We start from the raw sequence: 27,045 nt of genomic DNA, 5'->3' as shown, positions 1-27,045 counted from the left end.
GTTTTTGTAACTGGTCGGCGCAACATCGTGGGCCGAAGGGCCTGTTCTGCGCTGTAATGTTCTATGTTCTATGTTCTAACTAGCCCTTCGAGCCTGCCCCACCATTCAATAAGATCATGGCTGATCTGTCATGGCTCAGTTCCACATTCCCGCCCTCTCCCCATAACCCTTAATCCCCTCTCTTATCAAAACTCATCAACCCGCGTCTTAAAAATATTTAGCGAGGTAGCCTCCACCACTTCAACGGGCAGAGAATTCCAGAGATTCACCACCCTTTGAGTGAAGAAGTTCCTCCTCAACTCCGTTCTAAACCGCCCCCCCTTTATCTTGAGGCTGTGCCCCCTAGTCCTATTATCCTTTCTGAGCGGGAAGAGTCTCTCCACCTCTATCCTATCCATCCCATTCATCATCTTATATGTCTCAATGAGATCTCCCCTCATTCTTCTAAACTCTAACGAGTACAAGCCTAGTTTATTCAGCCTCTCCTCATAGCTCAACCCCCTCAACTTCAGCATCAGCCTAGTAAACCTCCTCTGCACTCCCTCCAAGGCCAAAATATCCTTGCGCAAGTACGGCGCCCAAAACTGCACACAGTACTCCAGCTGCGGCCTCACCAATGCCCTATATAGCCGCAGCAAGACCTCCCTACTTTTATATTCAATCCCCCTCGCTATGAAGGCCAGCATCCCATTTGCCTTCCTGACCACCTGCTGCACCTGCAAGCTGGGTTTTTGCGACTCATGCACAAGGACCCCAAGGTCCCTCTGCACTGTCGCCTGCTGCAGTCTTTGGCCAACTGCAGCCTCTTCAGCCCATGTGGCACCCTCACTGCACCAGATCAAGTCCTGACATTCAGTCTCCATAATCACAGCCATCCCTGATCCATTTAGCCCATTTCCCTCCAGGGATTGTCTCAAGGGTTTGCAGCCACAGCCTCCTGCTTGACCTGACTTTTAATTTAGCTGGCTGCCACACAGGAAACCAAGACAGAAGATATCTTGTGCAGTTGATTATGAATAATAATTTAATATTGGAATTGAAACCCATCGAGGCAACTTCAGCTATACAGAAAGCAATTAATTTTGCAGTCATTTTCTGGAATGTAAGGGTTATTAAAATATCAGAATAGCCAAATTTCATCATTCTCAATTTTAACATTAGAAAGAAAAAAGTTTTCTTGACTAGTGTGATGTTTTCATGAATTGCCACTGAATTTAAGAACATAAGGATCAGAAACAGCAGTGAGTTCTTCAGCCCTCAAGCTTGCTTGGCTGTTTGATTGTGTCCTTATTAACCCTCCTCGAAGCCCAACACAACCCCAGACTCCAAGTCAGTCCAACTCACTCTTGAATATTTTCAATAACAGTCTCCACTGCTTTCTGGAGGAAGGATTAACAATTGTCAAGATAAAAAAATTTTCCACATCACAGTCTCAAGAGAGCCCTTATTCTGAAACTGTGCCCCCAGTTCTGGACTTCCCACATGGAGAAACATCCTTACAGCAGCCATCCTGTTAAGCCCCCTCAGGATCATACTCGCTTCAATAAGAACTCTAATGAGTGCAGGTCCAACCTGTGCAACCTTTCCTCATAAGGCAGCTACGTTGTCCCAGGAATCAAACCAGCAAAACTTCTCCAAGATAAGTATATCCCCGCTTAAATAAAACATCCTGGGTGTGGTTTTAATAATGCCTTACAGTTGTAACAGGACTTCCCTACTTTTAAACTCCCTTGCAATAAATGCCAACATGCCATTTGCCGTCTAATTACTGGTTATCCTGCGTGCTAACATTGTGATTTAAATACTGGAACATCCCTCTGTACTACAGCATCCATCAGTCTCTCTATATTTAAACAATATACTGTAGTTCTATTCTCAGAATGAACAATCTCACTTTTTCCAAGTCAGGAGGCGTAGTGGAGGACATGCCCGTCTATATCAAATCAACGTTGAAGAAGTGAAAACGATCGAGAGCTTCAATTTTCTAGGTGTCCAGATCACCAACAACCTGCCTTGATCCTTTCACACTGATGCTATAATTAAGAAAGCCTACCACACCTCTACTTTCACAAGAGGTGAAGGAAACTCACCATGTCCACTATGACTCCAATTTTTACAGATCACCATAGAAAGCATTCTTTTTGGTTGTATCACAGCTTGGTATGGCTCCTGCACTGACCAAGCCAACAAGGAACTACAAAGGGTTGTGAACATAGCCCAGTCCATCATGCAAACCAGCCTACCATCCATTGATTCCATCTACATTTCCAGCTGCAAAAGCAGTCAACATAATCAAGGATCCTACTCACCTCGGCCATCCTCACTTTCAACTTCTTCCATCAGGAGAAAGATACAAAAGTCTGAGATTATGTACCAACCTACCCATGAGTAGCTTTATCCCTGGTGCCATCAGGCTTTTGAATGGATTCATCATATGTTAAGGTGATCTTTCTCTACACTCTTGCCATGACTGTAACACTATATTCTGGACTTTCTCCTTTCCCTTTCCTCTATGTACCCTATAAATGGTATGTTTTTCTGCATAGCACAAAAGAAACAATACTTTTCACTGAATACTAATACATATGATAATAAATCAAATCACAATTTGTATAAATGACTGATGACTACGTGGGGAGTAGGATTATAAGTTTACAGATGACACAGATTGGACAGGTGGTTAACAGCAAGACAGTTTCTTGGGCTATAAAAGGTTATAGATGGAATGGGCAGATGGAATTTAACTCTGAAAAGTGCGAGGTGATACACTTTGGAAGGAGTAATTTGACAAGAAGGCACTCAAATGAAAGAAAGTGCTGTGGAACAAAGAGACTTTGGCGTGTTTACCCACAGATTTCTGAAAGTGGAAGGGCATGCTAGTAGAGTGGTGAAAAGGCATACGGGTCACTTGCCCTCATTAATCAAGGCATAGAATACAAAAACAGGGAAATCACGTTAGGGTTGTTTATAACTTTGGTAAAGCCATAGCTAGAATGCTATGTGCAGTTCTGGTCACCGCATTATAGGAAGGACGTGAGTGCACTGCAGCGGGTCCAGAGGAGATTCACCAGGATGCTGCCTGGAATGGAATACTTGAGCTATGAAGAGAGCTTGTGTAGGCTTGGGTTGTTTTTGGTAGAGCAGAAAAGACTGAGGGACAATCTAATTGAGTGTATAAGATTATGGGCGACACAGACAGAGTGGATAAGCAGCAGTTGTTCCCTTTAATAGAAGTGTCAGTCACAAGGGGACATAGGTTCAAGGTGCGGGAGGACGTGAGGAAAAATCTTTTACTCAGAGGGTAAGGACAGTCTGGAATGCGCTGCCCTGGAGGGTGGTGGAAACGGGTCACCTCACATCCTTTAAAAGTTATCTGGATGAGCACTTGACGCATCATAACATTCAGGGCTATGGGCCAAATGCTGGCAGATGTGATTAGAAACAACGGAACTCCCACCTAATGTATCAGTGCGGGCTCGATGAGCTGGAGGGCCTCTTCTGAATTGTACAATTCTATAACATCTGCCAATTCTTTTGCCCATTCACTTAACATACCTAAATCTTTTTGCAGAATTGTCATAGAATCATAGAAACCCTACCGCGCAGAAAGAAACCTCAAAACTTTGACTAATACACTTTGCCACTTCATCCAAGTCATTAAAATAGATATTAAATAGTTCAGGCCCCATCCTAGTTGAACTCCACTAGATACAGTTTGCAATTTGAAAGAAGATCTATTTTACCAGAGTCTGCTTCCAATTAGCCAATCCTTCATCAATGATAACTTATCACTTCCAGCATCATGAGCTCATATATATCCTTGAGTATATATTTTATATGGTTTGTGATGCTAATGTACCTTTAAGAATTTTTTTTAAAAATCACATCCTCTGCAGTTGTGAGTGGGCCTTTTAGCCTCATTGTGGCACAGGCTGTATTCTTAAAATAAACTTTGATAAATGCCAACATGCATTTTGGCTCCCTAGTGGGTTAGGTGGATCATACCTGAAGAAGTGAAGCATCTCATGCTCACACTAGCCAAGTGCAAAATTTACGATCCAGGTGAACTTCATAAAAATTTGAGTTGCTGACCTGAATTACAACAGGTACTTTCTCAAATTGTTTTTGGAAATCCACATACACGACATCTCCTGGTTCTCCTTTATTCACCCTGCTTGTTACATCCTTGAGGAATTCTAAAATATTAGCCAAACTTGATTTTCCTTTCATAAAACCATTCAACTCTGCTTATGAGTGCTACTAATTCTTTAATAGTGAATTTCATAATTTTCCCAATGATAAATGTTAGGCTAACTGGTCCATAGTTTCTTGCTTTCAGCCCCTCCCTTTCTTGCAGGGACTACAATTAATGGTAGTACTATCACTGCAGCCACTTCCTTTAAGATCCTAGGATGCAGGTCACCAAATCCAGAAAACTATATTCCCATTAGTTTTCAGATCTCCCTCTGCCCCATTTCCTCTTGATCTTCCACCATTGGATTAGGATGCTCCCAGGCTTCTTTCAACATGAAAACTGCTAGAAAAACATAAGAACATAAATAGGAGCAGGAGTAGGCCATCTAGCCCTTCGAGCCTGCCCCGCCATTCAATAACATCATGGCTGATCTGAAGTGGATCAGTTCCACTTTCCCGCTTTCTCCCCATACCCTTAATTCCCTTGTCTATCAAAAACCTATCTACCCATGACTTAAATATATTCAGCGAGGTAGCCTCCGCCACTTCAACGGGCAGAGAATTCCGAGATTCACCACCCTTTGAGTGAAGAAGTTCCTCCTCAACTCCAATCTAAACTGCATCCCCCCCCCCCCCTTATCTTGAGGCTGTGCCTCTATCCTTTCTAAGCGGGAAGAATCTCTCTACTTCTACCCTGTCCATCCCTTTCATTGTCTTATACATCTCTATAAGATCCCCCCCTCATCCTTCTAAACTCCAACGAGTATAGACCCAGTCTATTTAGTCTCTCTTCATAGTCCAACCCCCTCATCTCCAGTATCAGCCTAGTGAACCTCCTCTGCACTCCCTCCAAGGCCAATGTATCCTTGCGCAAGCGCGGCGACCAAAACTGCACATAGTACTCCAGTTGCGGCCTCACCAGTGCCCTGTACAGTTGCAGCAAGACCTCCCTACTTTCATATTCTATCCCCCTCGCTATAAAGGCCAGCATTCCATTCGCCTTCTTCAACATCTCTGCTTTTTGTTTTAACTTTGCCACAAAAAAAAAGGAAATGACAGGTTTGTTGCCACCAGCTTACCCGAGCCTGATCCAGAATTATCATAATCGTCATCATCAACTGGCCAATTTCCAGACTCAACGGGCTCATTCTCAGAAGTCTGTTCAATGTAGAATTCCTCAGGCAATTTTGTTGCGGAGACTGACTGCCTCTATAAAACAAAATATGTAGATTTTTAAAATTCCAAACCCTTTCTGCTTGAATATTACTTGCACAACAAGACAATCATAATATCACTACTTTCGGCCCATCGAGTCTGCACTGACCGCAATCCCACCCAGGTCCTATTTCTGTAACTCTGTATATTTACGCTGCTAATCCCCCAGACACCAAAAGGAGAATCTACCATGGTCAATCAACCGAACCCACACATCTTTGGACAAATTAGGTTTTTGTCATATGTCAAAAGTTTGCGATGGAACTAGCAATGGAGAAATGTGTATTTGTTACATTCCTGCAGAATGTTACCGAAAAGAAAATCTGGAAGGTTTGCTTCACGAGTTGTAATTGAATGTGGCCTTTATTAAAAAAATACTTTTCAAACCTATAATAATATGCATTACTGCATTGAAATAACCTTTTTTGACATGCAGCAAGAAATTAAGGGCTAAAGATTTGCTTCCTCTTGATTTGGACATGGGGAATGTGTTGCTCAACCTGCTTGCCCCAGTCCAGCATAGGCAGCACACAATCTTAATCCTATCTCTTCATCTACAAAATTATAATATTCAGTCCAAGCATGACTTTTGTTGAAGGATGGCTGAATGCTTCACAGGAGCCCGAGCAAATGTTCCAAGTAACCTGCAACTCTTACAGGCAGCAGGTGCCTTTTTAAAAGGGATTGCCTATAACACAGGTGGCTGCAGGGAGCTGAACAAATAGAGCACCAAGGGAGAGAAACGAAGGTTCAAAGATTAGGCAATGATGGTCCTGTGTGATGACGTTTGCTAGGAGTGGACTTCTTTCTGCCAGGGGGCCCTTGAACACCCTCCGAAACAGGAAGTAGATGGCTAGGGAGGTCAATTACTGGAATCTAGACCCGAGTTCCTGGCAGCAGTGCTGCAAGAAGTCTACTTGCTTCATGTAGGCAGCTAAGTCCAATATCTTCACACGACAGCCCCTTACCCACCACACCAACTTATTCAATGCAGCGCATCCGCAATACTCCTCCAGCAACTGTTCCAAGCATTCAGACCCACATCTTCAATGATGCAACCCACCTCTCGCATTTCGACTATTCAGTGCTGCAGGCATATTACCCAAAGAGTGCAACTCAAATTACCAAGACAAAGATACACACAACTGCAGAAAGCAGAGTAGATTTGATGGCGTTGATGTGCATTTCAGGACCCTTAGAGAGGAGGAGATATTCCATGCATCCAGGGGCTGGTGCAATCAAGCCTGTTGCATCTTCCACAACCAAGAACACAGGATGATACGTGCCCAAGTTACAATCTTTAACTCCACCCGCACTTTTCATTTTATGTGGCATGAAACACCCCACCTGCTGATGGTACAAGCAGTCCAGGCAGTGCAATGAAAGCATTGCATTGGACCACTGGTGGACTGCTCCATGTAGCAGCATATGTCCCATTGTTGGTCCATTACCCTCAAGATCTTGGGTGTCTTGGGTGGTGTTGAGTTCTTAAGTGATTTTGGAGCTGCACACTCATCCATTCCACTACATGGGTGAACTCTGCCTTGTAGATGATAAGCAGGCTTTGGCCAGAATATCTAACCTTTATCTTGCTTGTGACCAAAGTCTTTATGTGACTAGTGCAGTAAAATTTCTGATCAATGGTGACGACCCCTAGGTTGGCGGTGGTGGGGAATTCAGCAATGATAATGCAGTTGAAAGTTGTCCAGCTCTTGATCCATGCAGGCACAGATTGGCTCAGTTTCAGGGGAGTTGGAAATGGTATAGAATGTTGTGCTTTTCATCAACGAACAGTGCCACTTCTGGCATTATGTTGGCAGAAATTTCAATCTAGGGGAACAACTCGTGAGATGAACTGCGGCCAAGACAATTTATTTAGAGTCTACTTGCTGAATATGAATCTTTCCTATGTGCTACTTGAAGAGGTGACTAACATTTATCCTTCAACCAGTACCATAAAAAGGTTATCCAGTAATTGTCTCCATTACATTTTGTAGTGTCTTGCTGTATGCAAATTCCCCTGCACTACAACTGTGATTACACTTCAAGGAGCACTTCAGTGGTGATGAAGAGGTTTGAAATAGTTTGAGGTTGTGAAGTGTTCTACATATGCAAGGCTGGTTTATGGAATCAGTAATTTGAAATAAGCTGGCGGTACAAAGCAGCGTTTGATGGAGTTTTAGTGAAGCAGTACACTCAAGGCGCAAGAGCGCTTAGAAAAAAGTCACAAAACATCAATTTTCCGAGATATACCACACAAAGTGAAGTACAGTTATTTCACTAAATAATGAGTAATTGTAGTCTGCTGCTTGCTGACAGCACATTTATCTTTAACATTTTGACTCTATTTGGTGCAGAAAAAGTTCCATCAGGGCCCATGGTCGAATTGTCAGCAATCACACACAATTCAATGCCGTGGCTGTGGTGGGAACTAGTTCTTCAACCACCATTTGCTCTCTGGTTCCACTCAATTGGCCCTCATCCTCTCTCTCATCGTCCTTCTGCGCAGTATAAACATTTTCCATGTTAGTAATTAATTTGGATGTCAGAACTTATCGGCATCAATAATGGATGCAAAACCCTGAACTGCCAGTAGTCACAACTGATTGCTCGCGCAGTCAGAGACTAGTGCTTCATACTTGGCGTCAGTATCCACAGGGGACACTTGACACAATCAACGGCATCTGCTGTTTCTGCTGGTTGGATGATGATTTTTACAGTGCTAAAAGTAGTCACGCAGAACAATAGCTTACGTCTGCAAAATATTGCTCAGGGCGAGAAGCTTGATAAACAAATAAACTACAATATCAGAGACAGAATGCCTATTTTCTCTTACTGAGGCATGATCAGTATGGTTTGTGATGAAAGAGGTGTGATCTTTTAAAGAAAAGATCACTTATGGGAAGTGGACACCACTGGCATTTACTGTCTATCCCCAGTTACATAACATGAGATCAGCCATGATCTTATTGAATGGCGGGGCAGGCTTGAAAGGCTAGATGGCCTACTCCTGCTCCTATTTCTTATGTTCTTATGTTAGGTGAGTGAAGAGTTCAATTCACGAACAGGGCATGTATAGATACAAACTCAATTACAAGATAATGGTTGGAATGCGAGTCTTAACAGGTAATCAAGTCTTTATCGGTGCAGACAATGAGTGGAGAGAGCGTTAAGCACAGGTTAAAAGGAGGTGTGAATTGTCTCCAGACAGGACAGTAAGTGAGATTTTGCAAGCCCAAGCAAGTCGTGGGGGTTACAGATAGTGTGACATCCTGGTTGAGACCGTCCTCGTGTGCAAAACGTTGCTATCAATTTCTGCTCAGTGATTCTGCATTGTGTGTCATGAAGGCCGTCTTGAAGGACACTTACCCGAAGATCAGAGGCTGAATCCCCTTGACTGAAGTGTTCCCCGATGGGAAGGGAACACTTCTGCCTGGTGATTATCGAGCGGTGTTCATTCATTCGTCGTCATAGCGTCTGCATGGTCTCACCAATGCACCATGCCTCAGGCCATCCTTTCCTGCACTGTACTACAAGACACAGGTAATCTCAGTTCTCCACTTTGCCAGCTTCCACCCTAAACACATCAGAGAAGCCATCCTGTACAGACAAACCCGCCGTATATACACAGAGTCTGCTCAGATGAGGAGGATCACAACAGACACCTACAGACGCTGGAAGTCACCCTCATAAGAACAGAGTATGGTGCTTAGTTCAGATTGACAACTGTGCAGACCTCCTCAGAAGACACACACAGGACACGGCGGACAGAGTAACCTTCGTCGTCCAGTACTTCCCCAGGGCAGAGAAGCTGCGATATCTTCTCTGGAGCCTTCAACACGTCTTAGACGAACATCTTGCCAAGGCCATCCCCACACCTCCACTACTTGCTTTAAAGCAACCGCTCAACCTCAAACAGACCATTGTATGCAGCAAACTACCCAGCCTTCAGGAGAACAATGACCACGACAACACACAACCCTACCACAGTAACCTCTGCAAGACATGCCGGATCATCACACGGATGCCATCATCTCACGAGGGAACGCTATCCACCAGGTACACAGTACGTACTCGTATGCTGGGCCAACATTGTCTACCTGACACACTGCAGGAAAGGATGTCCCGAGGCATTGTAATTGGAGAGACCATGCAGACACTACGACAACGAACGAACACTGCTCAACAATCACCAGACAGGAGCGTTCCCTTCCTGACGGGGGGCACTTCAGCAGTCAAGATCATTCAGCATCTGACCTTCAGGTAAGAGTTCTCCAAGGCAGCCTTCATGACACACGAAAATGCAGAAGAATCGCTGAGCAGAAACTGATAGCCAAGTTCTGCACATGAGGACAGCCTCAACAGGGATCTTGGATTCATGTCTGATTTCTGATCAATAAGGGAATTAAGGGTCACAGGGAGCAGGCGGGTAAGTGGAACTGATCCACTTCAGATCAGCCACGATCTTTTTGAATGGCAGAGCAGGCTCGAGGGGCTAGATGGCCTACTCCTGCTTCTATTTCTTATGTTCTTATGTTGTTCTTATGTCACACTATCTGTAATCCTCACGACTTGACTGGGCTTGCAAAATCTCACTGACTGTCCTGGCTAGAGACAATTCACACCTCTTTAACCTGTGCATAACCCTCACTCCACTCACATTGTCTGCACCTGTAAGACTTGTTACCTGTTAACCTGTAATTACCTGTTAAGACTTGCATTCCAACCATTATCTTGTAATTGAGTTTGTGTCTATATATGCCCTGTTAGTGAACCAAACTCTTCATTCACCTGATGAAGGGGCAATGCTCCGAAAGCTTGTGCTACCAAATAAACCTGTTGGACTTTAACCTGGTGTTGACAGACAACTTACTGTGCCTACTCCAGTCCAATGCTGACATCTCCACATCATTCCTGGGAGATACTATTGCACTTCCCAGTTCAAGAATCAAGATTGCTGACTTGACTCCTGAGGATGACAGGTACAACAGCATAACTGTCAGAATCACAGCAAAGAACAATTTGATTTGGTCCATCATACCAGTGCTGATTTTTCTAAAGAGCCATCCAATTTGTCCCATTCCTTTGCCCTTTCCTCAAGTCTTGCCTCTTTAAATATTAATCTTATTTCCTTTTGAAATTTATATTGAAATTGGTTTCAATGATAGTCGATGCATTCCAGATCTTCATAAACTAGCTGCATAAAGTGCCTTTTCCCCCAGGCCCCTCTTGCCAATTACTTCAAATTTATATCCTCGCTTGCAAGCAATCATACTGCTACAGGAAACAATTTTCCCTTATTTACTCTATCAAAACCATTTGATAACAATTCCAAGATAAAAGGCAAAATACTGTGGATGAAGCAATCGGAAACAAAAGCAGAAAATGCAGTGGAAACTCAGCAGGCCTGACAGCATCTGTGGAGAGAGAGCAGAGCCAATGTCGAATGTGGATGACCCTTCATCAGAGCTGACAACAATTCTACCCAATCTCCCCCAAACCTTCTCTATTCTGAGGAAAACAACTTCAGCTCCCCCAGTTTTTCCACAGATCTGAAGTCCCTCATTCCTAATACCATTACCTTTTGTGCCCTAAAGTGTTAATTCCTTCCCAATGTGTGATGCCCACAATATTCCAGCTGGGCCCTGACCAGTGTCTTATAGAAGTTTAGCATAATTTCTGTGGAGGAATTTCTGCTTGCTAATATCTGGAACACATCCAGAGGGGGGAGGAGGCGGAGTCATGTAACCTATTCACAGCTTAGTAAGACAGGTTATTGATCTACAAGGGAGTCGAGGGTTATGGGAGGCTAACAGGCAAATGGACTTAAATCCACAATCAGATCAACCATTGATAGCAAGTAGACTAAAGGCTTCAAATGGTCTAATTCTGCTCCTACTTCTAGTCATGTTCCTTGTTTTTGTGCTCTATGCTGCCACTTAAAGCGTGTGCAATCCTAAGCTTTATAAAGCCTTCTAATCTGTTTTGCTGCCTTTAAAGATTTGCATGTATACATCCCACTGGGCTCTTAAAACAAAAAAACTATAAGTTCTAGTACAAACATTTTACAGGTTGACAGAGACAGCAATACTTCCAGCTTCATAGGCTAAACTGAAGTTTACTGTCCTCTCATAAAAAGGTCCCACAATTGTTTGCAATATACCTAACTAGAATATACCTATGGACCAAAACATTCATAAAAAATGAAATTTGATATTTTCCTAAATATTTCCCTAAAATTAGAGTTTTATCCAAAATATACAAGTGTGTTGTAAAGATGCAAATATGGTAGAAAAGCAAAATTTACTTCTTATTATAGAGTTACCACCTTGTCCTTCATGGAGATAGGTGGTGTTCCCATCCATCAATGGCACCAGTTTGCAATTGGCTCCATTGCAAACATCAGAGATTGACATTTGCTTCTCGGCACCAATCAAGGACATAAACAAGCCAACTGAAGTTTGGTACTGCGTTAGTACAGGTAATGAACCACTATACATAAAATGAATGCAGCACTTTCTGTATCTGCAGCAATTGCCTCGGAAACTTGTGATTTAGAAACAGCAATTCTGCTTTTCCTTAAAGATTTCAAAGGAGCTAAAAAAACTTTCCATCCTGTTTTGACAAATCCAGATCAACGATTAAAGCTGCCTGGGCTACCCCCTTAGAATTCAAATCAATAACTCAACAGCTAATAAGGTTTTCACTGCCTCAATGCCATGGTCTTCTGGCACTTATTGCCTTTGCTCCACGTGGTCACATTTCATGTCAAAATTCCTGGGCAAACTTCAGGGGTTTCCATGTAGATGTTTTTAAATACAAATTGCGTTCTTCAGCCTCATCAAAAGCAGCTGCAATCTGACATGTTGGGCCATGCAAATTGTGTCACATTCAGAGGTCTATTAGTGTTGGTTGTATAATCATTCTCCCAAATAATCCCTCTCTTAGAACTCTTTCATCGGCACCTTTCAATCTCAATGTTCAACAAAGCTGTATTTATTGACGCAATCCAATACAAGCAGTGTTCACCATCTGCTAAAAACAAATTTTTCAACAGATGTACTTTGGCAAAAACTACGATTTGTTTTGACACTTGCCCATTTTTGCCCCAACCTGAAAGCTGAGGAAAGATCTAACTGGGCTTACTGGGTGGCACCGTGGTTATTACTGCTGCCTCACTGCACCAGGGACCCGAGTTCGATTCCTGGCTTGGGTCACTGTCTGTGTGGAGTTTGTGCATTCTCCCCGTGTCCATGAAGGGTTTCCTCTGGGCGCTCCAGTTACCTCCTACAGTCCAAAGATGGGCAGGTTAGGTGGGATCCGGGGGGTTGAACCCAGGTCCCCAGAACATTAGTTGAATTTCTGGATTAATAGTCCTGCAATAATACCGCTAGGCCATCAACTCCAGTATAAACTGGAAAAGAGCTTACACTTCACAATACGACCCTCAAGTTCTAAGAAGTATTTCTGCCTCCACTAAAAAAAAGCCCTGTCACCTTGGTGGCTGAGCAGCTGCTGAGGAGTTATTTCTCCTCCTATCAGGAGTCATTTCTTAGCGTTGAACAGAAAGGGTTAATGAATTTTGTACCTGGCATATATCACAAACATAGCCCTTCCTCAAGACTGATCTCCTCAAGCTTATACTGCTCCTGGCATCAATATAAACTATTTATTCATGTTTTCCTTACTTCATGTCTTTCATTCTTTAACTTTCATTTCCATAAACACAAATAGTTAAACGTGAATGTTATTTTACAGACATTGCAACCCTTACCTGTTCGTACTAGCTAAACATAGTTAAACAACTGCAGTTGGTAGAGCGCAATAGCAGCTATTTGACAGGAGGTCTCCTGCTGGGAAGCCACAATCGCACAAGTTACTTCAATGAAGAAGCTGCCGAAGCCGCCTGAAAAGCTGTGGGTCACGACTGTAACGATGACTGTGGCGTGACTGAAGCTGCCAAACTGCAGGTCTGGCTGAAGCGTAGTGACTGGAGTTGGAAGCGTTGCAGGTCCTGACTGATACCAGAATTTGCATCGTGACTGGTGTTGGGAACCATGATGTATAAATTCCCACACTTACTTGTGTTAAGAGAGAAGCCTGGTAAACCGCTGTTAGGTTCCAGATCTCTCCCAAAAGCTCCTGTAATAAAACTACTGTACTTTGACTCACTAACAGTCTCAGAGGTGTCCTTTCACCTACAACAGTGTCACTGAATTGTCCAGGCAAAGGTAGCTCATGCTAAATTGCTCTTTAGTGTCAGGTGGGACTAGCTAAAGTAAGTGCATGGGATGGGTTGTGGGAATAAAGCCTGGGTGGGATTGTAGTCAATGCAAACTTGATGGGTCAAGTGGCCTCCTCCTGCATTGCAGGACTCTACAATTCTAGTAGATGATCTTGTTTCCTTCTCTACACTAAGCAACATTCAAGACCAGCTCTCAAGCCTCCTAAACTTGTACTGCAATCAGGCATTTTTGCTCATCTTCTATGAAACATCTTGGGTTGTAGTTTGTGAAAAGCAGCGAAGGACCTGAGCTATCTTTGCCTGGACAATTCAGTGATGTTAAGAAATGAATCCTGATAGGAGGAGAAATAACTCTTCAGCAGCTGTTCAGCCACCAAGGCAACAGGGCTCCTTTTCACTGGGGACAGAAATACTCCTTAGAACTTGAGGGCAGTATTGTGAAGACTATACTTTATTTTTTCAGTTTATACTGGAGGTGATGGCCTAACGGTATTATTGCAGGACTATTTTAATCCAGAAATTTGGCTAATGTTCTGGGAACCCAGGTTCAAAACCCCAATAAGGCAGATAGCGGAATTTGAATTCAATAAAAAGAGCATCTGGAGTTAAGAATCAACTGATAGTCATTAAAACACTGGTTCACTAATACACTTTAGGGAAGGAAATCTGCTGTGCTTACCTGGTCAGGCCTATGTGCGACTCCACAGCTACAGCAATGTGGTTGACTTTTAACTGCCCTCTGAAATGGCCTAGCAAGCCATCAGTTTCAAGGGCAACTAGGGATGGGCAATAAATGTTGGCCACCCAGTGGTGCCCATATCCCATGAATGAATTAAATACAAAATGGCCAAATTCACACCATTTACTTCTGCCTCAAGTCAAAAAGTGATACACTTTGTGGGCCAGCCTGACAACATTGAAAAATCTATCAGTGTAGGGTAAAATATTCCTCAATGCTCAGGTAAAACATGACAGCAAGGAAGCCTAATAATTCCTTGAGGCCCAAAACCCAAGCAACTAATTATGATGGCAACCTAATTAGGTTCCACTCGAGAGATTTCATCACGGAAATTTCAACAGGTTCATTCTTACCTGCTGATAAATTGAAAATGCAGATTAGAGGAGATGGTTTTAATCCTCGAGATACTAGCTCCAATCATGTCAACATAAAGAAATTGGATGAATGGGGAATTAAAAAAAACACCACCTGATATTTTAAGAATCCTCCTGTCTCTGATCTCACCTATATTTAACTTTGTTCTTTTTGCCTTTGGAGGATAATAGCATGCCCCATCCTCCTCTCCCCACCTGATTCTAAGCTGTAGGACGGCCCTCCAAGTCGCACTGAATCAAGATGGGAAGTTAAAGACCCCAGTGCAGGAATTGAAGCCATTATGCCTGAAGCTCTAATCAAATAAATGGCAGATGTGACACCACCCTTTTGTGAATATGAAAAGTCTAGCAGAAGATTAAAACATGTGCTGCTGGAGAGATGACGTTCAAAAATTAAATTCAGTTTTCAGGGCATGGCATGAAGTTGTGATGACTGGACAGAAGCAAGATGCTACTAACAGCTGTAACATGAAGAATTGCAAACCTGGAGCTACTGATAAGGTTTCAGCGCATTGTTGAATTGGGCAGCTCAGCTGTCCTCTTATACAACTCTTTCAAGGATCCATGTACATGGTCACATATAGTACCAATGGGGGCTAAAGTAATAAGCCAAAACATACAAACCGAATACCCTGCTTCAAAACATGCTGTAATAGAAATTTAACCATTGCTTTCAACTTTCAGTTTTATCACCAGCACAATTAAAGTCAGCCATGCAGTATAAAGCAGAGAGAAGAAATTGGCTCAGCTGCAGCAGTGCCTCTGTGTGCTTTGTATTTTCTTACAGGGATGGAAGGGAAATCTTGAATGTTTAACTTCAATTTTGAACACTTTATAATTAGATAATTCTTGCAAAAAAAACCACTTGTGGTTTTAACCGAACAGTGGAATGAGACTCATTTTGAGGTGTTTAAAAAGAATCATTGATAAGCAGTTATCATCAAGGAAACAAGCTGTCCTTGCAGTACACAATTGCATTTTTTTCAAAAAAGCTTACATTAAAATTAACATTAGAGCTGGAGTGGTAATGAGGATTTGTAAGAATTGGAGGCAATGCTCCCTCCACTTTTTTTTACCCCCCATTCCTTGTGCGGAATGAGTTTTATGTGCACCAACATGTGTATACGTGCCACAAAGTTACCATCAATAAGAAAGAATATTAAAAGAGATCATTCACAAGTTGCACTGCTTGTTTATTTAAATTGAAGTCAAAACTATTCAGAAATCTTTTACAATCTTATCTATTCATGCATTTGTCACACTTGAAATTTTTCCAGCCACTCGCTAGTTGTGGATTCTCTGGTCCTGTTGGCAGCTCAGCCCCACCACAGGTCACCCAGCAGCATGGGGTGGCTACAATGGGAATTCCCATTGATGGCAGCAGACCAGAAGATGCTCCCATCAGTGGATGGTCTATATCCCCCTCTTGACCATTATTCACCATCACTGTATGATGATCCCAAGGCAGTAGTTGGCAAACTAGTTGTCAGAGCAGATTCTGGCCTGAGCTTAGGAATACCCAGTTTGCTGTTTAATATTTTTGTTTAGGAATGGCTGAAGGAACCTTCAGACTGGCTTGGTCTCCCGATTATTGGAAAGTTTAAACTCACTAACAAGATGCAGCTGAGCTTATTAAGTACAGGAGAGAAACAGCCCGTCTTCCAGAATCAAAAAAAATTTTGGAAGATTATACCAATGCCTTTACCATCCCTGCAGCCACTTTATTCCCATGTCTGCTTGAGTTTCCTCAAAGTGTTCTAGTTTCTCTGCGCTTCTTCCATCCCAAGATGTTTAGGTGAGGTTGATTAAATGGTGCAAATACATGGGGCTTACGGGGATAGGGCCTGGGTAAGATGCTCTGGAGAGTTGGTGCAGACTAAATGGGTTGAACGGCCTCCTTCTGCACTGTAGGGATTCTAGGGCTGAATGACTTATTTTGTTCCTAATATAGACTTGGTGCAATTTTTTGCCATTAACTATTTACATTAATATACATGCCTATGCCGGTTTGCTGTTTTATTGTCAATTCACATCCTATAAATATTTTGAAACATTTAGTTTAATAAAATGCTCCCTTTGAGGCTATTTAGGACACAGGAAAGTCTTGAGAAATGTTATGAAGCTGCCAATAAGCGCACAGATTCTGCATTGTTTAATGCATGCTCTCATTCAGCAAATGGTGATTAACTCTGCATTTGTACTGAGGTGTACAAAAGGACAAAAGATCAAATTACAACAATGCTACGGTACAGAGGGACCTGGGGGTCCTTGTGCATGAATCGCAAAAACTCAGTCTGCAGGTGCAGCAGGTGATCAAGAAGGCAAATGGAATGTTGGCCTTTATCACAAGGGGGATAGAGTATAAAAGCAGGGAGGTCTTGCTGCAATAGTACAAAATACTGGTGAGGCCACAACTAGGGTATTGTGTGCAATTTTTGTCCCCTTATTTGCTAAAGGATATATTGGCCTTGGAGAGACTACAGAGAAGGTTCACCAGTTTCATGTTGGAGACGAGGGGATTAGCTTATGAGGAGAGACTGAGTAGATTGCGTCTGTGCTTGTTGGAGTTTAGAAGGCTGAGGCTTTAGAAGGTGATCTTATAGAGACATATAAAGATAATGAAGGGGCTAGATAGGGTAGAGGGAGAGAGAAGAGATTCTTTCCACTTAGAAAGGAAACAAGAACTAGAGGACACAGCCTCAAAATAAGGGGGAGTCAGTTTAGAACAGAGTTGAGGAGGAACTTCTTCTCTGAGGGTAATGAATCTCTGGAATTCTTTGCCCATTGAAGTGGTGGAGGCTACCTCGTTGAATGTGTTCAAGTCACAGGTAAATAGATTTCTGATCAATAAGGGAATTAAGGGTTATGGGGAGCAGACAGGTAAGTGGAACTGAACCATTACAAGATCAGTCATGATTTTATAGAATGGCAGGCAGGCTCGAGGGGCTAGATGGCCTACTCCTGCTCCTATTTCTTACGTTCTTATTCCAAATGACAACACTGTTCAGAAGAGAATCACAGAAGGATTAAACAGCATTTAAAGCACTGGTACTTTTGTACTCAACATAGACTTTGTGGATCAACACACAGGCAAGGCTACGGAGCGTACAGGACTCAGGCACAAGAACAATATTTCTGCAATCTTCCCAAAAAAAAGGTGGCACGATGGATACTATATCTAGCTAGATTTCTCTTTCTATTTATAAAAGCCAAATGTTTGCATTAGGAGACTCTTTTTATAAAATGTAGTTTTACTTTGCTCAAAAATTGAACTTTCATCAAATTGCCTTGTTATTGTTGAACCCAAGCATTGGATGTTGGAGGAACAAACGAATAACTGCTGCAACCTTTGGCAGCTGGTGGTCATTAAGGTATGTCATTTCCTGGAGAGGGGTCTTTAAACAGCCCAGTTCTAAGTTTATCATAATAAATAAAGGTCTGTGCAAAGGTTGGGGCCAAACTAGGCGACTTCCTTTGATCCTTTTCTATGGTTTTTGTGTAATCCATCAGTTTAGCACTCAAGTAAAATCTCCAAGTTTCTGTCCAAAACGCAAAAATTGCGACAGTTACAAACAAGCATTTTGCAGCAACCCAAATGGCCCTCACACGGGTGATGTGGAGATGCCGGTGTTGGACTGGGGTGCCCCAGTCCTCACACCAGTGCCAGACCATCACAACCCTTGTACTCAGTAAGGCACAGTTCAGTTAAATCAGCTATTAACCCTTCAGCTGACATGAAACATTTGCCATGCATGATGCTAGCAAAGCAAAACCTTCAAGCCATTCTCAGCCCCCACTCACGATAGTTAGATTTCAGAGGCATTCAGCAGTAGTGGCTCAGTGGTAACACTCTCACCCCAAAAGATGCTGGAGTTTATGGGTTCAAGCCCTCGCTAGAGATTTGGAGTAAACAATCTTCACCGCAGGGGGCAGCAACTTTCAATTGAGATGTTAAATCTACATTACTTTTTTGGGGTGTACGTAAAAGAAGTGCTCAGTTTCCTGGCCAATACTTCTCCATCAACCGTTAGCGTGGATAGAGGATTGGTTGTCAAATAGGAGGCAGAGAGTGGGGGTCAACGGGTGCTATTCGGATTGGCGGATGGTGACTAGTGGAGTGCCCCAGGGGTCGGTGCTGGGGCCTCAGCTTTTTACCATTTATATAGATGATCTGGAGGAGGGAACCGAGTGTAGGGTGTCGAAATTTGCTGATGACACCAAGATTGGGGGAACGGCAAATTGTGCGGAGGGTGTGGAGAGTCTGCAGAAGGATCTAGATAGGCTGGGCGAATGGGCCAGGAAATGGCAAATGGAATTTAATGTTGGTAAGTGTGAGGTGGTCCACTTTGGTAGGAATAACGGTAGGAAGGACTATTACTTACGTGGCGAAAAACTGCAGCAGGCGACGGTGCAGAGGGACCTCGGGGTCCTTGTGCATGAGTCGCAAAAACCCAGCTTGCAGGTGCAGCAGGTGGTCAGGAAGGCGAATGGGATGCTGGCCTTCATAGTGAGGGGGATTGAATATAAAAGTAGGGAGGTCTTGCTGCAGCTGTATAGGGTATTGGTGAGGCCGCAGCTGGAGTACTGTGTGCAGTTTTGGGCGCCGCACCTGAGCAAACATATTTTGGCCTTGGAGGGAGTGCAGAGGAGGTTTACTAGGCTGATACCGGAGTTGAGCTATGAGGAGAGACTGAATAAACTAGGCTTGTACTCGTTAGAGTTTAGAAGAATGAGGGGAGATCTCATTGAGACATATAAGATGATGAATGGGATGGATAGGATAGAGGTGGAGAGACTCTTCCTGCTCAAAAAAGACAGTAAGACTAGGGGGCACAGCCTCAAGATAAAGGGGGGGGGGGTGGTTTAGAACGGAGTTGAGGAGGAACTTCTTCACTCAAAGGGTGGTGAATCTCTGGAATTCTCTGCCCGTTGAAGTGGTGGAGGCTGCCTCGCTAAATATTTTTAAGACGCGGGTTGATGGGTTTGAGGTTCTTGCTTCCAGTCTGGAAGAGGACGAGGCAGGTGAGGTTGGTGAGCAAACTGCACACGGTACAGTGATGCAGCAGGACATAGGCAAAGAGAAGGGGAAAAGGAACGTAGTAGTGATTGGAGATAGTGGGGTGAAGGGTATTGACACTGTCCTTTGTCACAATGACAAAGTGCACAGAAGGGTGTGTTGTCTGCCTGGTGCTCGGGTACAGGATGTCGCAGCTGGGCTGCAGAGGAATCTGGAGTGGGAGGGTGAGAACCCAGTTGTGGTGGTACATGTGGGTGCCGGCGACGTAGGCAAAGTGCGGACTGAGGATCTGGGGAGGGAGTATGAGAAGCTGGGAATGGAATTAAAAAGTAGAACCGACAAGGTGGTCTTCTCTGGGCTACTGCCTGAACCGAGTGCAGACGGGCGTAGGGTTGACAGGATAAAGGAAGTGAATGGGTGGCTCAGAGATTGGTGTGGGAGGAATGGGATCGAATTTATGGGGCATTGGCACCAGTATTGGGGTAGGTGGGACTTGTTCGGGCGGGATGGGGTTGGTCTGAATCGTGCTGGGACCAGAGTGCTGGCGAATCGAGTAAAGAGAACTGTAGACAGGGCTTTAAACTAATTAGGGGGGGGGAGGGTGCGAGGGTAGGTGATGTTAGGAGGTCTACAGTTAAGGATAGGGTACAGGTAAGGGAAGAGGCTGAGGATGTCCCAAGTGGTGGCGTTACGGCAAATAGGGTCCAGAAGAAGGCTGGGATGAAAGCGCTTTATCTGAATGCACGAAGCATTCGGAATAAAGTGGATGAGCTGGTGGCGCAGATCGACACAAATGGATACGATCTGGTGGCCATTACAGAGACGTGGCTGCAAGGTGACAGGGACTGGGAGATGAATGTACAGGGCTATCAAGTGTTTAGGAAGGATAGGCAGGAGGAAAGAGGGGGTGGCGTAGCTCTGCTGATTAAGGACAGCATCAAGGTGGTAGCAAGGGATGATATCGGAGCCAAAGAGCAGAAAGTGGAATCGTTGTGGGTGGAAATTAGGAACAGCAAAGGGAGGAAGACGCTGGTGGGTGTCGTCTATAGGCCCCCGAATAATGATCTGGAGGTGGGGCGGGCTGTTAACGCGCAAATAAGTGCGGCGTGCAGGAATGGGACGGCAGTAGTTATGGGGGATTTCAATCTGCATATTGATTGGTCGACCCATGTTGGACGAGGTGGGCTCGAGGAGGAGTTCTTGGAATGCTGCCGGGATAGTTTCCTGGAACAGTGTGTGTTGGAGCCGACGAGGGAGCGAGCTATCTTGGATCTGGTGCTATGTAATGAGGCGGGTAGAATTAGGGACCTTGAGGTGAAGGATCCTCTTGGGGAGAGTGATCATTGTATGGTGGAGTTTCTGTTGCAGATGGAGGAGGAGAAAGTGGGTTCCCGGACACGTGTCCTTTGTTTGAATAGAGGGGAGTATGGTAGGATGAGAGAAGAATTGGCGAATGTAGACTGGGGGAGTGCGTTGGAAGGTAGGTCTGCTGAGGAGCAGTGGAGGATCTTTAAGGAGATCTTTCTTGGTGCTCAGCAGAAATTTATTCCGATGGTTAAAAAGGACAGTAGGAAGAGAGGTAATAAGCCGTGGATAACGAAGGAGGTGAAGGAAAGTGTTAAATTAAAAGCGGAGGAATTTAGAGTAGCTAAGAGCAGTGGGCGAGAAGAGGATTGGGAAAGGTTTAAATGTCAACAAAGATTGACAAAAAAGTTGATAAAGGAGGGTAGAAGAAGCTATGAAGCTGGGCTAGCACTTAATATAAAAAAGGATAGCAAGAGTTTTTATAAATATATAAAAAGGAAGAGGCTGGCTAGGGTGAACGTTGGTCCCTTAGCGGATGAGAAAGGGGACCTAGTGGTAGGGGATGGGGATATGGCTAAGGTCTTGAATAACTTTTTTGTTTCTGTCTTCACGGAGGAGGACGTGAATAATTTGCCGGGTGTTAGCGATGGAAAGGTGGTAGGACTGGAGGGTCTTAATGACATTACTGTTACTAGAGAGGTGGTGCGCGACAGACTGGAGGGGCTGATTGTGGACAAGTCCCCAGGACCGGATGGAATGCATCCGAGGGTTCTGAAAGAAATGGCGGAGGTGATAGTGGATGCCTTGGTGGTTATTTTCCAGACGTCGCTGGATTCCGGGGAAGTGCCGGAGGATTGGAAAACGGCTAATGTTACGCCGTTGTTTAAGAAGGGTGCCAGGCAAAAGGCGGGGAATTACAGGCCGGTTAGTTTAACGTCTGTGGTAGGTAAAATGTTAGAATCCGTCATTAAGGAGGAAATTGCGAGGCATCTTGAAGGGAATTGCTTGATAGGGCAGACGCAACACGGTTTCATTAAAGGGAAGTCGTGTCTGACCAATTTACTGGAGTTCTATGAGGATGTGTCTAGGGCGGTGGATAGAGGAGAGCCGGTGGATGTGGTCTTTCTGGATTTTCAGAAGGCGTTTGATAAGGTACCTCACAAGAGGTTACTGCAGAAGGTCAGAGGACATGGAGTTGGGGGTAGGGTGTTAGCGTGGATAGAGGATTGGTTGTCAAATAGGAGGCAGAGAGTGGGGGTCAATGGGTGCTATTCGGATTGGCGGTTGGTGACTAGTGGGGTGCCCCAGGGGTCGGTGCTGGGGCCTCAGCTATTTACCATTTATATAGATGATCTGGAGGAGGGAACCGAGTGTAGGGTGTCGAAATTTGCTGATGACACCAAGATTGGGGGAAAGGCAAATTGTGCGGAGGGTGTGGAGAGTCTGCAGAAGGATCTAGATAGGCTGGGCGAATGGGCCAGGAAATGGCAAATGGAATTTAATGTTGGCAAGTGTGAGGTGGTCCACTTTGGTAGGAAGAATGGTAGGAAGGACTATTACTTACGTGGCGAAAAACTGCAGCAGGCGACGGTGCAGAGGGACCTCGGGGTCCTTGTGCATGAGTCGCAAAAACCCAGCCTGCAGGTGCAGCAGGTGGTCAGGAAGGCGAATGGGATGCTGGCCTTCATAGCGAGGGGGATTGAATATAAAAGTAGGGAGGTCTTGCTGCAGCTGTATAGGGCATTGGTGAGGCCGCAGCTGGAGTACTGTGTGCAGTTTTGGGCGCCGCACCTGCGCAAGGATATTTTGGCCTTGGAGGGAGTGCAGAGGAGGTTTACTAGGCTGATACCGGAGTTGAGGGGGTTGAGCTATGAGGAGAGGCTGAATAAACTAGGCTTGTACTCGTTAGAGTTTAGAAGAATGAGGGGAGATCTCATTGAGACGTATAAGATGATGAATGGGATGGATAGGATAGAGGTGGAAAGACTCTTCCCGCTCAAAAAAGACAGTAGGACTAGGGGGCACAGCCTCAAGATAAAGGGGGGGCAGTTCAGAACGGAGTTGAGGAGGAACTTCTTCACTCAAAGGGTGGTGAATCTCTGGAATTCTCTGCCCGTTGAAGTGGTGGAGGCTGCCTCGCTAAATATTTTTAAGAAGCGGGTTGATGGGTTTTTGATAAGAGAGGGGATTAAGGGTTATGGGGAGAGGGCGGGAAAGTGGAACTGAGCCACGATAGATCAGCCATGATCTTATTGAATGGCGGGGCAGGCTCGAAGGGCTAGATGGCCTACTCCTGCTCCTATTTCTTATATTCTTTAAAAAATATATGTGGTTATGTTCCCCCCATGGCAGCAGTATTGGCTTGGTCAATGTGAACCAAAATTGCGGCAGTTACCATAAGCAGCTATTAGGCTCCTTAACTAAGGAAGTGCCAGCTTCAGAAATGAGCAAAGGACAATGCCTGTTTCACCTTTACCAATATGGCATCCTCCACATATCCTGTCAGAAGTGTGTGAAAACATTTCAGGCCCTCAGGTGGTCACGTAGTGCCTACAAAAACAGAGCACTATACAGCTTATTCTGGACCTCCTACCTTTGTCAGGAGTTCCTCATCAAAAACCTGCTGGAATTCCATGTATACCACATCCACTGACTTTCCGTTGCCCACCCTTGTTGTTATTTTGTCAGATAATTCATTTAGACTGGTTAAACCTGATTTTCCATTTGGAAATCAGAGCTTTTAAAAAATTATTATATTCTCTATCTCCAGACGTGATCACCTTTTGACAAATATTCTAGTATATTTTCAACCATCGATGTCAAGTCAATTAGGACAGCAGATTAGATTAACGCCCTCGGATCTAGCCCCATTTCTGAAGTTAGAGATTACATTGGTTTGCCAGTTCTCTGGCACTACAGTTTTTTTTATAACTACCTCTAATTTTTGAGTATCCACTGATGCAATCTGGGTCCAATGGACCCAGAATTTGATGCAACTTGTCACATGCATTAGTATACAGTGAAAAGTTTTTCATTCATCGGAAATGGGCATCGCTGGCTAGCATTTATTGTCCATCCCTAGTTGCCCAAGGGCAGTTGAGAGTCAACCACATTGCTGTGGCTCTGAACTCACATGTAGACCAGAACAAGTAAGGACGGCAGATTTCCCTTCCTGAAGGCATTAATGAACTAGAAGGGTTATTCTGACAATTGACAATGCTTTCACGGTCATCAGTAGATTCTTCATTCCAGATTTTTTTTAAAAACTGAATTAAAATTCCACCATCTGCCGTGACAAGATTTGAACCCGGGTCCCTAGATGATTAGCCGAGTTGCTGGATTAACAGTCCGGCAACAATACTGCTAGGCCACCGCCTCCCATGCTATAAAATTTGTTCCTTTAAATTGGGCTAGCATACTACCCCCCCCCCAACATGTTACAATATTCTTCCCAGCTTTTCCTTAGGTAGAATATGCGAATGATGCTGAATGAGGAGTTTCTCTTACTCATCCTGTATTTTAACTCATGTTCTGCATCCATAGAATACTATTCCCGTTAGAATAAATGGACATTTCCATTTCACATTAGTCCTTTTATCTTTAGTTTTCGTTACTTTCTCTAACTCATAAGGAAGGGATGAAGAAATGAAATGGCATGCACTTTACATGTCTTTTTAGGATTCAGCTTATCCTCACCTCTTCAGTCATTCAATACTTCTTATTCTGAGCCAAGTCTGTTTAATTGTTAATGGAATACATTTCTCCCCTACTCCTGAAGTATCATTCACTGGTCTAATACTACTCACTTGTTAATATTTTAATTGGCTCAACTGTCATTTCCACATTTTTTGCCAATCTATTATGGAAACTCCAAATCTGGTGGCAAAAAAAAAAATCAGTCCAACAGCAGCACCCTCTCCCATGATAACATTCTCAAAATCAGCTACCAAGTGGGATATGTGCTTTCAAAACCTGACAGCAGGCTTAGACCCAGGAGGACATTGGGAATGTTTCAGAGATACCTTCAAAGCATCCTCAAGGAGATCAAAACGTCCCTGCTGATTCATGAGGCACCGGGCTTATGACTGACCATGTATATAGAGAAGATTCATCAAGGAAGGCACCAAACACATCAAGACATCATCAGGAGCATGCAAGAGGCAATGTTGAGACAGAATATACAAACCTCCAAACACTTCATCTACTCAACTTTTCCAGTACCATTTGCCCAGCATGCAATGTGTCTTCTCTAGAAGACACATTGGACCTGTCAGCTCTCTCAGAACCCAACGAACAAGAACGTAAACAAGCCATCCTCTGTCCCAAGGGGCTGCCCAAGAATTATCTATATTTCTTAATTATCTTATTTTATGATCTCTGACTCGACTTCATTTACTTATGCCACTATTTCCAAATACTAAATTTTGCAATGCTTCCCCCATTATTGGGTTCCTCACAGACGCAAATCTTCACCCAACATAAAAATTAAGCCAACTGGCCCCTCGAGTCTGCTCCGCCATTCAGTAGGACCATGGCTGATCTTTCCTTGGACTCAGCTCCACTTACTTGCCCGCTCACCATAACCCTTTCCTCTTTTACTATTCAAAAATATATCTATCTTTGCATTGAATACATACAACGAGGTAGCTTCAACGGGCAAGGGAAGTCCACAGATTTACCCTGTGGGTGAAGTTCCTCCACAGCTCAGTCCTAAATCTGCTCCCCCTTATTTTGAGGCTATGCCCCTTAGTTCTAGTTTCACCCAATGAAAAACAACCTCCCTGCTTCTATTTTACCTATTCCTTTCATAACTTTATACGTTTCTACAAAACTGCCCCCCCCCACCCCCATTCTTCTAAATTCCAATTAGTATAGACTGAGTCTACTCAGTCTCTCCACATAAGCCAACCCCCTCAACTCTGGAATCAACCTAATGAATCTCCTTTGCATCCCCTCCAGTGCCGACACATCCTCCCTCAAGTAAAAGAGACCAAAACTGTATACCAGTATTCCAGGTGTAGCCTAACCGGTACCTTATACAGCTGCAACATAAACCTCCTTCCCTTCAGTGAAGGACCGAATTCCATTTGCGTTAATTACCTGCTGCACTCGGAAACCAATTTTATGATTCATGCACAAGGACACCCAGGTCCCTCGGTACAGCAGCATACTGCAATTTTTTTTTACCATTTAAATAGTCCGTTTTGCTGTTATTCTTGCCGAAATGCATGGCTCACATTTACCAACATTGTGCGCCATCTGCCGGACCCTTGCCCACTCTCAAACTATTTATATCCCTTTGCAGGCTTTCCATGTCCTCTGTACACTTTGCTCTACCACTCATCTTAGTGTCATTTGCAAACTTTGACATACTACATTTGGTCCCAAAATCCAAATCGTGTATTTAAGTTGTAAATAATTGTTGTCCCAATACTGACCCCCAAGGTACACCACTAGTCATTGATTGCCAACCAGAAAAACACCCATTTACTCTACTCTCTGCTTTCTGTCAGTTAACCAATCCTTTACATAAGAACATAAGAACATAAGAAGTAGGAGCAGGAGTAGGCCATCTGGCCCTTCGAGCCTGCCCCGCCATTCAATAAGATCATGGCTGATCTGTCGTGGCTCAGTTCCACTTTCCCGCCCTCTCCCCATAACCCTTAATCCCCTCTCTTATCAAAAACCCATCAACCCGCTTCTTAAAAATATTTAGCGAGGCAGCCTCCACCACTTCAACGGGCAGAGAATTCCAGAGATTCACCACCCTTTGAGTGAAGAAGTTCCTCCTCAACTCCGTTCTGAACCGCCCCCCCTTTATCTTGAGGCTGTGCCCTCTAGTCCTACTGTCTTTTTTGAGCGGGAAGAGTCTTTCCACCTCTATCCTATCCATCCCATTCATCATCTTATACGTCTCAATGAGATCTCCCCTCATTCTTCTAAACTCTAACGAGTA

General features: G+C 44.0%; 1 protein-coding gene across 1 annotated transcript in view; it reads right to left on the bottom strand.

The window, feature by feature from the left end:
• Positions 1-27,045, bottom strand: part of sdc2 (syndecan 2) — a 100,470-nt gene that overhangs the window by 8,799 nt on the left and 64,626 nt on the right. Inside the window, exon 3 of the mRNA XM_080194458.1 lies at positions 5,274-5,403. Within this exon, the coding sequence (XP_080050584.1) occupies positions 5,274-5,403 (130 nt within the window). The remainder of the gene's footprint in view (positions 1-5,273; positions 5,404-27,045) is intronic.

This window comes from Carcharhinus amblyrhynchos, chromosome 8 (genome assembly GCF_965287045.1).
Source record: "Carcharhinus amblyrhynchos chromosome 8, sCarAmb.v2.hapA, whole genome shotgun sequence".
Lineage (NCBI taxonomy): Eukaryota > Metazoa > Chordata > Chondrichthyes > Carcharhiniformes > Carcharhinidae > Carcharhinus > Carcharhinus amblyrhynchos.
The sequence above is the reverse complement of the archived record's forward strand: the minus strand, read 5'-3'. Positions and strand labels throughout refer to the sequence as shown.